General features: G+C 41.5%; 1 protein-coding gene across 1 annotated transcript in view; it reads left to right on the top strand.

Annotated features, from left to right (window-relative positions):
• Positions 1-14,523, top strand: part of ZFYVE9 (zinc finger FYVE-type containing 9) — a 565,807-nt gene that overhangs the window by 471,240 nt on the left and 80,044 nt on the right. Inside the window, exons 11-12 of the mRNA XM_085602620.1 lie at positions 4,725-4,949; positions 6,339-6,421. Of these exons, the coding sequence (XP_085458746.1) occupies positions 4,725-4,949; positions 6,339-6,421 (308 nt within the window). The remainder of the gene's footprint in view (positions 1-4,724; positions 4,950-6,338; positions 6,422-14,523) is intronic.

Raw genomic sequence — 14,523 nt, 5'->3', positions numbered from 1 at the left:
ACATACAGGATAGAATGAAGTGAGACTTATAACGAACTACAGCAGACTCTCCTCTCAATTCAGGAAGTACCTACAAAAACATTGGCACTTACTAACTACTGACCAACTACTTAACGACCACATCTCTGTAAAACCAAACATTACTTTTCATAGGGGGAGAACTCTCAGAAATCTCCTTAGTCCGAGCTAGCTTACATTACTGAAGATCCAATTCGATAGCTCTGGACCCGTTTTACTGTCTATGACCACGATGACTAATATAAGTTTGGTCCAATAGCTCATCGTTTAGGCCCATATTTTACCTAGCGTTATACAGATAGATGGGCTACATGTCACACCCGACAGCACTTGCTGTACTTAGAAAATACAATTGAAAAAATGTGTTCTAGGAGCCCATAACAAACTGGGAGTTAACAATTATTGGATCCCTCCAGTTAACTTACGCCATACAAGGGAGTTGTAGGTCATCTACCTCTTAAGTTTGTCGCTTCATATTTACCACTAAGAAATTTTATTTAATTTTTTGTTTGCAATCAATAGAGCACTAGCAATTCAGATAGTTGGTGATCTTTGCTGGCAGCTATTACATAAATACTACATGATTCTACTCCTATTGGTTCCCCACAGGCTCGTACCATATAATTAAGTATTATTACCAATTCAGTTGGCACGCCAGGAACATATCCTGTGTGGATTACTGACTTTCGAATACGATCCTGCCTATCATCTGACCTTACTTTATTTAAATCGGGTATGTGATCAGCAATGACATAACTACTACTGCATAGGGCTATAAGGGTCTATAAAATCGACATTTTCCTGCTACTTCTTTTGGTACATTGTTCAGATACTATCCTATCAATCTTTATTGCACCTCTCTATTCCGCTGTGATGTATTCACATATTCGCTGCTATTAACATGCATATTAGTAATTGTAAAGAATAGAAAGCAAAACTGTACATGTTGATTTCAATGTTACTTATCGGATAAACATGAGCAATATTATTTTATCTTATTTAATCATTATAAATGTGACTTGAAATGATGTTGCACCTATGCTCATGAATACTGGATATGTATATGCCGGAAATATGCACGTGACAATCACAACCTCACGCCAGCTAGTGTTGGTGATGAATTTGCCTAAATGTATTAGGCATACTTTGGGAGTATGTATCCCTGATTTTTATCTTTACTTGTTGTAGCCCTGATGAAGTCACTAAACCAACGAAAAACATGCTGGCTACATGAATATTGAACAAGATCTACGAATAAAAGATCTCTGCTGAATCCAAAGACTTGGATGATTGCATTATTCATATGAAACATATTCTCTTCCTCATGTTAATGTTCAATCGGAATAACTACTGCACGGAAACTAACCATATATACTCTATGTATAGGGTGTGCCCAAGGTTTGTTTACATTTCTTCTATAGAGCATTTGCTTAAAAATATGTACGTCTCCTCATTCAACCACCCTTCAAATGCTTTTTACAGAGCAGAGATTTATCATTTTATACAGCCAGCAAAGTACCTCGCTAAGGATCCTTTGTACACTGAATTTGCAGGATACCCCTATGTGTTCAGGTTGGTCGCCAGCCCTAAGAGAAGGTTCTCTCTTTGGCTAATACTGTGCTTTTAACGTAACAGTCAATTTATTAATTAAATACTCAACTTGTGGTGTTTATAATTAATTACCTTCCAGTAATTATCCGAGATCTGTCTTGGATATTAATTTGCTGCCAACCATGCTAGGTTAAACTGAAGATATTTCAGACAGACAAATTACTACGATCTTAAACCACTGCAAACCCTACAGTCCTGCACAGCAAAGATGCTTTGGCAACTCCTCATAAACAACCATAAAAGATTATTTTTCTGTGACAAGTGTATTTCCTCATTCCAAAACACATTATTAAAGAATTTTGCTTGAAATATGTTAAATGTAGTTCAACAAACAGCATTTTATTAAACCTTTGTAGTGTTTTCTGCACAGCAAGTATTACTTCAAGCAGACCAGTATTTCGATACATGATGAATAAGTATTGCAATGTGTGATTTTTGGTGAGATTCGGTGGTAGAAAATGGATTTGGTCCTTTTTTTGCCAAGTGCCTGTCCTTAGGGGCTGCCACAGAGGCAAGTCAAGACTTCAGGAACTTTGCAGAAAGGTTTCATGAAAGAGAAGAACAAAGTCTTATAGTAACCTAGAGAGTCCAGATACTAATTCAGCTGCCTCAACATAAAACAATAAGGAGATGGTGTAGAATGTGCTCCCGTAGTCGAGATTTGAAATTAAGAGGGAGCTGGTGAAGCTATTGAGACACCACCAAGACCACTGGTGATAGATTCACCGGCATTGGAGTGAAGGGGTTTGGTAATCAATTAAACAAATGACTCCCAGGACCGACTTTACCAGAGAGGACCTAAGTGAAAGTAACATTGACGAGGAAAGCCTTACTATGCAGCTGCAACATGAATAGATATTGTTTACTTTATTGTGGTGCTTATCTGTATCTGAGATTTGATAGCGGTGGCTGCCCACATTTTGGAGGAGAGGATTTTGTTCACAACTTTATAGCTGCTAAACATGTATCATAGATTGTTGTCCTTTTCATTCCTTTCCTGCCTTCTGCCCATCTAACTGCTTCCATCAGGGAGTATTAAAGAATGGATTTATTTGAAAAAGTTGAGGTGAAGTAGTATGTGATGTTGGAAGCTAGCATTTCCTGTTTCAGGGAATCTACATGCACGCTTGTATCTTAGAAACTGGCTCAGAAACGTTTGAAATCATATAAATGAGTAGAACATTCAAGCAGCAGTGTGAAAGAGCTTTAACTTTGACTCCACTGTGTGTGCTCAAATCTTACCCTTTTTGGTCATGCTTCTGCACAACCTCAATTTCTCAAGTGTTTCACTTTTGTCTAAGTCCCCAAAATCTTCTATATTTGTGACATACGGTCAATGGACTCTGTTCTAGGAAAGACAATTGTTACAGCAAGGGATGGTAGATTGCTTGCACAGGCAGCAAATTGTCTTCTTGTACAAGAGGAGGTGAGGTGGCAGCACCATGTAATTTTTCCTAAAATGTTAATTATCATTGTAAAATGCACATATTTCTTGGCTGTAATTTTCTTAAAAATTGTAACTATTTTATGGTGATATCAAACCCTATCACTGGTGTTCTCTTTGTAATGATCATGTTACATTAACATTTCTAATTTGGCTTTTTATTTACTATGAAAGATATTGTGCCTGTGTCCCTTTCAGTTGACAGTTCTGCGTACTTGTCTGAAATGGGTGCATAGAATGAACCATGAAGCTCCTATGTATTCCCCTGTCCTGCTGCTGGTAGGGTTCCCTATGGGTCGCACTCACTGCGAGAGTGGACAGCACTCCGTCACAGAGGTAGGCTCCCTTTACGTGAACGGGCAATTACAGACATTTGCAGAACTGGCAGCTGACCTGTATCTCCCCAGGGGGCAATTTCTTCTCCATTGGCAACTGATGGAAGACTGCTGTCGTATGTGGCACACAATAGATACTGAGAGCCCCCCACCCATCGGTGATACAATACTGCAGATGGGCCCAGGGTGCTATCTGATCACTAGGATATATAAAGTGGTGCGAGCCCTAAATCCAATCACCCTCATTGCCCCTCCAGGAGAAGTGGGAGGCTGAGATCCAAAGACCATTAGACGACAAAGAGTGGGAGCGAGCATTGGAGTTCCCTAAAAAGGTGTCTCCCAACTATCGGTTCAAGTCCATCCAATTACACATATTACACCACGCCTACCTGACCCCTGAGAAACTCCAACAGTACTATGCGGACACGTCCTTTACATGTCCTAGATGCAAAGAACCCAATGCATCTTTTTCCATATGTTTTGGGACTGTCCAACACTCCGCTCTTACTGGACCAGAATCCACACCACCCTTCTTACAGACACGTGGCTTACTGACATTAATACATGGAAGGCCTGTGGGTTGGGCACAACCAAACGCCGTAATAACCAAAAAGTAGAAATGCGATTTGCGTCCCTGGTGCTCCTTTTAGCTAAACGCTGCATAGCAATGCACTGGAGGATACCCGGGGCCACCACTTTAGGCCTGGATGGGGGCGGTCAAGAAATGGGGCGCTGCGGAGGAAGAGGTGCTCTGGTCGGAAGAAATTAAAGGTATCCGCAAACACCCCATATCCATGCAGTGGGCTATCCTATTACATTCCTTTAAGCAGTAAATAGTGGAGGAGCCATTGTCGCACACTAACTGATCCCCAACAGCAGAGGTGCACCATGTAGTTGCCCGATGCAGTCGTTCCACGGAGTAGATGCACTCTTCCCCCCCCCCCCCCCCCCCCCCCCAACAAACATGCAGGTCACAGCTTAATTCGGATACATCAGCTTACCGGTCCCAATCGTGCGATATTACCTCAAAAACTGTGTACCCCAGTTATAGTCACCCCGTTTGAAGAGTTCAGATCGTTATCCCCAGTATGCCTTCCCACGCCGGCAATGACACTTAAGTATATGATATGTTACTGATGCGAGGCTATACCAAATGACGTGATGTATAATTTGAATGTTGTTTATCCCCGAAGAAATGTTAAAGTATGCACTGTGTAGGAATCAGTAATGCCAATAAAAATGATTTTAGAAAATAAAAATGAAAGATATTGTGCCTGTCAGTCCCACACTGTCTGACTCGCATATTGTACTTGCAGGCACTGTTGTTGGGAACCTCGGACACTCTTTTCTCAGCCAGAGTTTTCTGGGCAGCAAGGAGCATGGTGGTTTCCTCTACGTTACATCAACGTATCAATCTCTGCAGGACTTGGTGCTTCCAGCTCCTCCCTATTTGTTTGGCATTCTGATTCAGAAATGGGAGACTCCATGGGCAAAAGTGTTCCCTATCCGACTGATGCTGAGGCTGGGGGCTGAATACAGATGTGAGTGGTGGTATTGTCTTTGTTTTGCTTGTGCTGTTCTCATTTTAATGCATTAAAATATTTTAATTACATTTTTTGTAACTGTTTGGATAAGCAGTTCTGATGATGTGCTATTTGCATGTGGAGATTTTTCAACAACACAGTGAATTATGTTTGTTAATACTTTGCAACACAGATCATTCTAGCTATGCACGCCAGCAGAACAAAATGAGCCTTAAACTCTTTTGGCACTTTCATTCCTACTCCTAATTATTGACACCCTGATGTAACCGGCTACTATACAGTGTAGTCTTGTTATTCCCTGCCTGTCTCTGCCCCCCCACCCTTGTTCCACCTCTGTTAATCTGCCTGCAGTTTGGGCCTCTTCCTGACCCCCACTCCCAGTCCCCACCCTCTCTCTGTAAACAAGATAGAAACTTTTCTCTACTATAGGGCAGGTCCCAGTTTTAGGGCCTGCCTATTGATCAAGTGACCCAACCTCAGAATCCTGGATGCTCCTTTACTTATCCCCTAATTTCAGGGTCCTCCGGCCAGTCATCCAGATAAAAGGTGGAGAAGCTAAGGACGACTTCCTGTAACGACTTTATTTGCCGTTTGGTTCAGGTTGAGACTGGGGTCCTCACCCTCCCCTGATGACTTCCACTCTTCTATGTTTCTTTGAACATCTTTCTCACTACTCCCTCTTTTTCTTAAATCTAACTGCAAACTATCAGCAGGATTACTTATTCACATCTACACACCTGAGTTCCCTATAGCACTCGTCCATGTGAGTAGACCAAGGGTCAAACACATAGACCCATTTATTGTAGTGTTTGTTGATTCCCCGGTTTCACCATCACCACAGTAATAAATACTGCATGAATCATAAATAGCTACCGCTATAAACAATGTCATGCATACCAACAGCATTAGGTTCGCTTCAATATGACCAGAGCATGTGTTAGGCCCTCAAGCAACACACCCAAGTCCTCCTACTTCAACATACTGTGAGCGACACCTCCCCAACCCAAAATACATGTTTGTCTATAACCGCTCCAGGCTGTTTGAGTGCTATGGTGGTATACTACAGGCACTCAAGACAAAAACTAAGTAACTTAGCATAACTAATCAATATATTAGTCTGTTCCAACGTTGCCATCATTAACGGATATGACTTGCCACTAACCAGTATAAACACAATGAGTTAGAACGTCACAAGACTACTTTGACTCCAGCCCGTGAGAATCCCAGAATCATCAATGGCTCCCGGATTTCAAAAGTACTGAGTATTCTATTTGTAGGATTGTGCTACATACATTCATACAGCATAACATAGGTGTATATCCATTATTTTCTGTTTAAGACACACATAATGTTTCGACTAATGATATCCTGCACCTTGTTTCCTAGTGTATCCATGTCCACTTTTTAGTGTGAGATTTCGGAAGCCATTGTTTGGAGAGACTGGGCATACAATAATGAACCTTCTGGCAGTAAGTGAATCTTTGAATATGTTTTGGGGGAATTACATACATAATGAAAACTGAATGAAAGGCACAATACAACTTTTAATCTTGCTTTTCAAATGTGAACAAATTAAGGTAGTCAAGGCCAAGCTTAGGACGAATTTTCAACCTCAACAACCCTGGGTTTAAATAAAAAATTGCTTCACCTGAGAACACAAAATTTGAGGATACTGTGGTTGCTTTTGAGAAATCTTTGGCTGATTGATCTTTTTCTTTAATGGTCCAATCCACGTGTCCTGGATGCTATCTTAAGGCAGTTGTTACTAGTATTTTCCCCACATTGCTTGACTTTCCATATGGATGGGTTTAAACAGGTTTAGACCTGTCCTAATATGTACTATTTGCATATGCCCGATTACATTCTCTGTTAACAGGTTTTGCCGTTGTTTATCACGATAAGAACAGAAAGAGCCAGGTTGGGGGTAAGAGAGTGGTAAATGCAAGTAGATACACACATGGGAGCGATGGAGAAATTGAGAAAAAAGTTAAAGAAATATAAACATTGATTGGGAGTTTAAGGGATCAGGGGGCATGTAGATGAAGGGAAAGAATCGACAGAAGATTAACCTGAAGAAGCAGGGCAGAGATGTTGAGGGACCTGTAAGGTTGAGAGTGACCAAAACGACCATATTGGAAACTCTGGTGGAGCTGGAAGAGTAATCTAGTAGACAGAGTAGGTGAATTGGATGGAGATCTAGAGAAGATACAGGAGATTGTCTGATAGATTCAGAAGGGGGAGAGAGAGGGCTAGGTGGATTCTCAGAGGTTCAGAGACACAAAGATGGAGAAACCTATAAAGATGGAAGGAGATGTAGATTTGGAAATGGAGTGTATGTTAATGAGGGAGGAAGAATAGAGATTTTCATCGAATAACAGAAAGGTATATTTGGAGAGACGGATACGAAGCAGAAAGTTGGCAGAGATGAGGAGAGCAAAGGAGAGAGATATGCAGGAAACAAGAGATGGGCGAATACAGAAGGCAGCTGGAGAGACGGGAACAAAGAAAGATCAGCACATAAGAGTGAGCTGTAGATAGGGATGCGAAGGAGGATACTGAGGGAGACTGGGAGAGATGGTAGAGTGACGCATAGTAACAGTGAATTGACTGTTGAAGACTGATATATGGGTGTTCAGAGTGAGACAGATGACATGAGAAATTAGTTCAAAAAAAGGATAGATGTAGTCAGAGGAAGTGAAACTGGACGAAAAGAATTTGAGAGGTGAACATTGAGCGAATAGGGCAAATAAATTGAAGGAAAGAGGAAAAGCACAATGTAAAGTGATGGGGAGAGAAATTACAGATACAGATGAACAGAAAATAAACTAGGATATAGCCAAGAAAAGATAGAGGTGAGGCAAATGGAGTCAAAGAGGAATCTAAAAAGGAGCGAGACTGGACACAGTGGAGGAGCAGTACAGAGTGAGGCAAACAGAAAGAGTTATCAAGCAGGTGATAGGTAAAAATGGTCCAAGCCACTGGGAGATGAATTGAGGTAAACAAGAATAAATAATGATAGAGAGGGATCAAGGGACCTAAGAGACAGAGGGAGAATGTGCGAGCAAGCGGAGAATAGAGTGGAAAGGGAAGAGAGAGTGTAAAAGAAAGCGAGAGGAGGAGAAGGTGAAAAAGGACGGGCAAATAGGGCTACGGGGAGAAAGGGAGTTGAAAGTTAAGAGACATAAACAGTGAATCAAACTAGGGAGAGAAAATAACTGAAAAATTATAGTGCAATCAGCATAGTGTGAAAAATGGAAAGATGATCGCAGAGGGCAAAAGGGTTCAAAGGGCAAGAGAGAGCCTGAAGATTGATGTAGGCATACTGGAATACTCTACCACTGTCTAAGGGAGACCTTTTTCTCTCCAATTTCTCCGGCCAATTCTAGTATTGCTATATAAACACTTGTAGATTGGTGGGTATCAAATGTGGCCATTTTCCACAGGAGGGGTTCTTGGTGGCATAGGTAATGAGCGAGAAGCGCAAGTAGTCAAGAATGCCTCTTGGAAACCTGTGCTGTAAAACACCTCTTACAGTGTTGAGTCTTCCCTCTAAGCTGGCCACATGGACTGTCTGTGCAAATGGACGGATGTCATGGGCAGCCCATGCAAAATAGGTCCCTCCCCAAAATATCTTACCACCTCCTACTCTTCCCTCTTCTCTACTAAATGCTTTAAATGCTATAAGACATTTTCCCTGTGGAACCGTGCCCCGTGGAACAACAACTGTTGGCCCGCTGAACTTGGACCCACACCGACCGACCAAGCCCTCAACCGTGGCATCATCCTGGACAGCAAACTCACCATGAAAAGTCAGATCAATGCATTCACCTCTTTCTGCCTCCACGTACTTTGCATGCTCCTTAAGATCTTCAAATGGCTTCCCATTACCACCAGAAAAATCATCCCTCAGGCCATAGTCACCAGCCGACTGGACTATGGCTCTCAGGCTTGTTATTGCAAACCAACACAAGGCCTCTTTTTCCTCTACAAAATAAAAATCGAAGCCCTCCGTGAATGGAAAGGCTTCATATTTCACTGTCTTGTACAATCTGTTTAATTGATTACTGGGGAAGGACATCTGTCTGCCCACGCTCCTTCCCTGATCACACGACCTTCCACACCGGTTATTTGCTTTTTTCTTCCAAGAATTGTTAGCTCTCAAAAATGATGAGACTTACTATAGTCCCATTGATTGCCCATTCCGTAGTCCTGTAGCATGCCCTATAGTAAGTTTTGATTTGATCTTGCCAGGATTCTCCTTTTTTAGGTCTAACAATGCCAGGCAGTGCAGAAAGATTTTTTGGGGACCTTCTGCTAGCTGACCTGGAAAACAACTCCAAATGTCTGCTATTCTGAACCTTTTTTTTCCTTTTTGTAAACGCACTACATGAGTTTCCCCCATTTTCTGTGTTTTTGCCCTTCCTGGACCACAAACTTCTGTGTTAAAAAACCTCAATCCCGCATGTCCTGTTCCTGCCTTTACAGGCCATTCAACACTTCTCTGTTTTAGGAGCTTTTCCCTGAATATTTTATTTTATTATTTCATATTTGCACTTGTCGTTTTAACTGCCTTGTGTTTTTAGCTGCACTCCTGTCTCCTGTGCATTTGTCTTTTTTTAAATTATTATTACTTGACACTTCCAGCTGCAGTCCCGCTGCTTTCCATTTCTTAACTTTTTCTGAAATCACCCTCAGTCCGTGGCTCCTACTCAGGGGGTCTGTGACTGTTTAGAAAATTAAATTACATTAACAGATTAAATAGGGGCATATGAATAAACAGGAAGTTGTAAAAAATGAATGTTCTGTAAATATGAAGGAGTTTGAAATTGGAGGCAAAAAAATTAAGTTGGTATCCTTAAATCGATTTGTGGGAGAAGTGCAAGTGCATCAAATACAATATAGCATGGACAATGGAAGGCCTACATAAAATTTAGGAAAGCTCCAACATTCCATTATATTTTTCTAATATTTATTTGTAAATTAAATATTTCATCTTATTTTGTATTTGTTTGAATGCTTGTTTCCGTATAGTTGTGTATTGTTTGAAATTCAAATCATCCAAATTGCTTGGGCAAGGGACTCAGGATTAAAATAATGACTCAGTGGGGGTCCCCTGATTTCAATAACAATCCCTTGGGGGTCCCCAGATTCCAGCAATGATGTAGTGGGGGTCCACTGAAGTCGAAAGATGGACAAAACACTGCTCTAGTTTATAACACCACCTCTAGGTTATACATTTTTATTTGCTTACATAGCGACCTTTAGCTTAAGAAATGCTCCTTTGTTCCAATGCCTACTATGTCAGTTTTTACATGCTCCTCCGTGCACCTTTATTTAATTAAAATGTACTTTCCTAAAGCACTGCATAACATTACATGTGTTTCACATGTATAACATATTTAACAGCTTCCGCCTCCATTTTCCTGTTTGTCCTTTACATAATTCTGTTTTAATCATTTAAACCGTCCAATTATTTAAACTGCAGTCTTTCCAAACGTATTCATTTTTATTTTTTATTTTTAATCTGTTTTTATTAAAATTTTAAAGGTTACAGATACGTGTAAGGCATCATAAACAAGTTACACTCCATGCATGGTGTCACCCAATCATTATAGGTACCAGTTCCCATTGCACATATATTTAGTCTCATACCTATCCCTGACACAACCGTCGTACCAGGGTGGATACAGGAATAACATTCAGTTCTTGCTCTGCGTGGGATGTACCCCTACACAACGCTTTCCAAACTTATTCATGGCTGCTTCTGCCTGCACATTTATTTTCAGTATAATGTTTGCGGATTTTTTCTTTGAACACATTCGCCCTATGAAATGCTCGGACATGCATTTTGCACTTTCATACAGCTTCCCACTTTCAGCTGCACTTCTGTCCAGGATACATTATATACCATTACATACAGCGCTTTTCAACAGATTTATAACTGCAACCCAGTTATTACACGTGGACAGTACAAACGTACTATACATTCTTCACCTTTTCACATTGCAACCTTTAGCCTCCTAAATACTCTATTTGTGTGGCCATGTTTACACGCTTCTCCATGCCCATTGATTTGGTTAAAATGACACCAGGATACAAAAGAAACATGCAATTTAGCCTACTATTTAGCATCAATACACAAACGTTTACTCTTTCTTCATGCCTAATCTTCCCAGATTATAAAATTGGAATGCACTGCACTTTTATACCCTTATACTATTGTTCTCTACCCCCGGAACCATAACAACGCCACGTTTACGGTTCTCACATGCTTTCATGCAACTATATTTAACCAACTTACATTCGTAATATCACACTCACCATTTTCATACATTCATTCTTTTCCTTTATTTCTAATTCATACTCTGAAAAATGTCCTTTACATTTCAAATCATCGACACAAAACACACAAAAAGAGGGGGAAAAATCAAGTCTCCTTTCTGTCCAACCTTCCTGCCTCCCCAACAATAATTTTTCAATCTTTAACGCATCTTTTAATTTCGCTCCTCTACAAATTCACCTTCGCAAACAGTACACTGACAACATCAAAGCAGTCATGTCCACTGCAGCAAACCTTGCACTGCTACTACCTAAACCCCAATTCACATGTACAACTTTCCATATCCTTCCTAGCTTCCTCATTCGCATCCTTATCACTGCGTTACACCAATGCATCATATTCCATTAACTCTCCTATGCGTGTTTCTGTCACCTATCAGCTCACCCTTTCTCAAACTTTATATCTTTACCTGCACACTCGTGCACTATCACTATATTTAAATATCTTTTTTTTAAATTAAATAACACTTAGCAGCAGTACTAGCCTTCAAAGATCCTACAAATATGTTGCAAGGCTTCAGAGACATTCCTGTCCCCTCAATCTCCTCTCGATCTTGCTGCTGTTGAATTTACACGTTTACACCCAGTGTCTTCAAAAGGCATTCATGTGCACTCTTAGCTTATAATGCTGCTTTAAATTCTCCATAAATTTGTCGCCTGGGAAGGCCTTTTAACTTTTAGTGTGAGCCTTGGTCATCTAATTGTATTTACACTTTTAAGCTTCTTCACTCTTTTGCTCGCATGAATATACTTAACTCTTTAAGGTTCCTTTCTGACCTGGCCTCCTTGGGCCTGAAAAAGACCAAATTTAGTCCTACCCATTCTGCTGGCCATACGCTGGTCCTCATTTTAACTAATTCTCCCAATATACACACCAAGGCCTCCCGCCAGGTGGTATGGTCGGACTATTTCCTGACTGATCTTAAGAAAGAGTTCACGGCTCCTATGATACGGGAGTCAGGTGATATTAACTTAAGTTTTGACAACTACCATGATGCTCTAAAATCAGCTATTGACATCATCTCCCCTTTAAAACAATACAAAGCTTCTTAGAGGCAGCTTGAGTCCTGGTACTCGCCTGAATTGAGCAAGAAGTCAATTTGCAACTGGACAGACGATGGCGACTATCTAGCAATCTGAAAGAGAAGCAAACCTACAACAGTTCTTTACCACTTTATCACAAGAATATAAACAAGCATTTGCAATGCAATAGGTCTCACATTTGCGAGAGTTTAAGCTATTGGCATTGAGAATAGACTGCCTTTTTTTTACCTGTTTTAAAAACCAACACAGAAAAAGAATAGTCATTTACAATGGCAATAGCTCAAACTCTTGCAAATGCGAGACCTATTGCATTGCAAATGCTTGTTTGAAAGACTGTTTCTCTATCTCCGATTAAAGGATGACTTGTGGTACAAGATATATATTTGGCTCGAATTTTGTCACTTGCATGTAGGGAATTAAACTTTTACCTTGCGGCTCATTTCTACATTGTGATAGGTTTATCTGTCCCGTGCGTTGCCAGTAAGAAATTGTCATACTTTGGTGATAAACTTTATCATTTAATCTTATTAGAGAACATGGCAGTGCTCCAGAAAACACTGTAGTTAATACATCTTTACATATTTTTTGTTCAACTGTAACGTAACCATTTCAAAAGGAAATATCGATATCTGAAAGAAACATGTTAGTTATAGATTCCTTACCTTAGAATTACCCCCAGGCGTCAGACTGGATCCGGTAAGTTTTTCGTCAGCAGTACCTCTGCGAGTTGAAAGGGGGCTTCGGTCAACTACGCGTCCGTCGTTGGCGTCATGGTCACCGGGATGACGTCACAGGAGCTACTTAGATGCCACCCTCTCACGCTGACGTTGGTTCTTTCTTTTTCCGCGCCACCCAGCGCAGATCCGGAGAGAGCGGCACCTCCAGTCACTTTTTGATAGACTTTTTTGAGCGACTTTTGTCGATGTCTTTTTTTGAGTCTACGACTCCAGGTGCACGTAGGGATGCCCGGATTCAAGGCATGCGGTTCCTGTAGTCAACTGATGTCGGTTACGGATCTGCACCGCGTGTGCCTCTTTTGCCTGGAGTGTGACCATGACCCCAAGTCGTGCTCCGACTGCTGGTCCATGGCTCCGAAGGCTTTGCGGGAGCGGTCCCGAAAGCTTCTTGAGCGCTGGCAGTCTGCTCCGCGCCGTTCGAGGTCCTGGTCGCGAGGGAGGTCGAGGGACCGGTCGCAGAGCCATCTTCACTCTTCCAAGTCTTCACACACAGGGTCGGAAAAGTCGAAGCACAAGAAGAAGTCGAAGAAGCCTCGTCGACTTCTCCCCATTAGTCGGCTGACCCGACAAGGGATGCGGACGGTACCCCTCCTGCGGCTCCGCATGCGGAGCCCGAATAGCCGACTCTGGGCTTCCCTCTGTTCCCGGGACCCGGGGCTACTCCTGCCCAGCTTCGTAAATTTTACGAGGCGATGCACACCATCTTTGGGCAGCCCGAACCCCGGTAGGGTAACCTAGGCCTTCTCCGCCGACGGCTCCGGCCCTCACCATCAAGAGGCCCAGAGCAACCGAGAAACATATAACGCCTAATATTGGGTGTCTTGAGCTGAACTTAATAAGCTCGAGATTAGAGTTTGAAAATAAATCTCTGACCTCTTTAGGAACCATGAAATAGACTACATTGAGGACAAAAACAAAATAAGTCCCAATAACAAAGGCAAGCCAGTAGGACTTCAAAGTTCTGATGGGAAGTTTATTCCTTTAAAAATTGAAAGTATTCTCACAATCACGGGTCTTGTTGCTTTTATGTGTGAAAAAACTATTTGTTTTCAGTAGTAAAACACATGTATGTGATGTAAATATCTTTTTTTGTTAGCTGTTTTGTGAGTTGTTTTGAAAAGTCTTTGTATATATATAAAAAACAGAGGTGTATGTCCTAATGTGTTATGTGAAAGGAACCTTTACCTTAAAAAATTGTAAAAAGAACTCAATGAATGAAGCCCAGAGTTAATAAAAAGGACTACTGTGGCATAAGTATAGTTTCATTTATGGTTTCAGAGGTATTTGTTTGTTTTGATATGTCTCCAGCCCCACAGGCCCCCCCTTGGATCCGGGCCTGGATCCGGATCGGTGCCGGTTGACCCGATTACACCTCCACCGCTTCCTCTGGCACCGTTGTCACAACAGACGCCGGTCGTGCCCCTGGCGGGCATCAACCCCAGCCTCCTTCC

This window comes from Triturus cristatus, chromosome 4_2 (assembly GCF_964204655.1).
Source record: "Triturus cristatus chromosome 4_2, aTriCri1.1, whole genome shotgun sequence".
In the NCBI taxonomy this organism is placed as follows: domain Eukaryota; kingdom Metazoa; phylum Chordata; class Amphibia; order Caudata; family Salamandridae; genus Triturus; species Triturus cristatus.
This window is presented reverse-complemented; position numbering and strand designations above follow the sequence as displayed.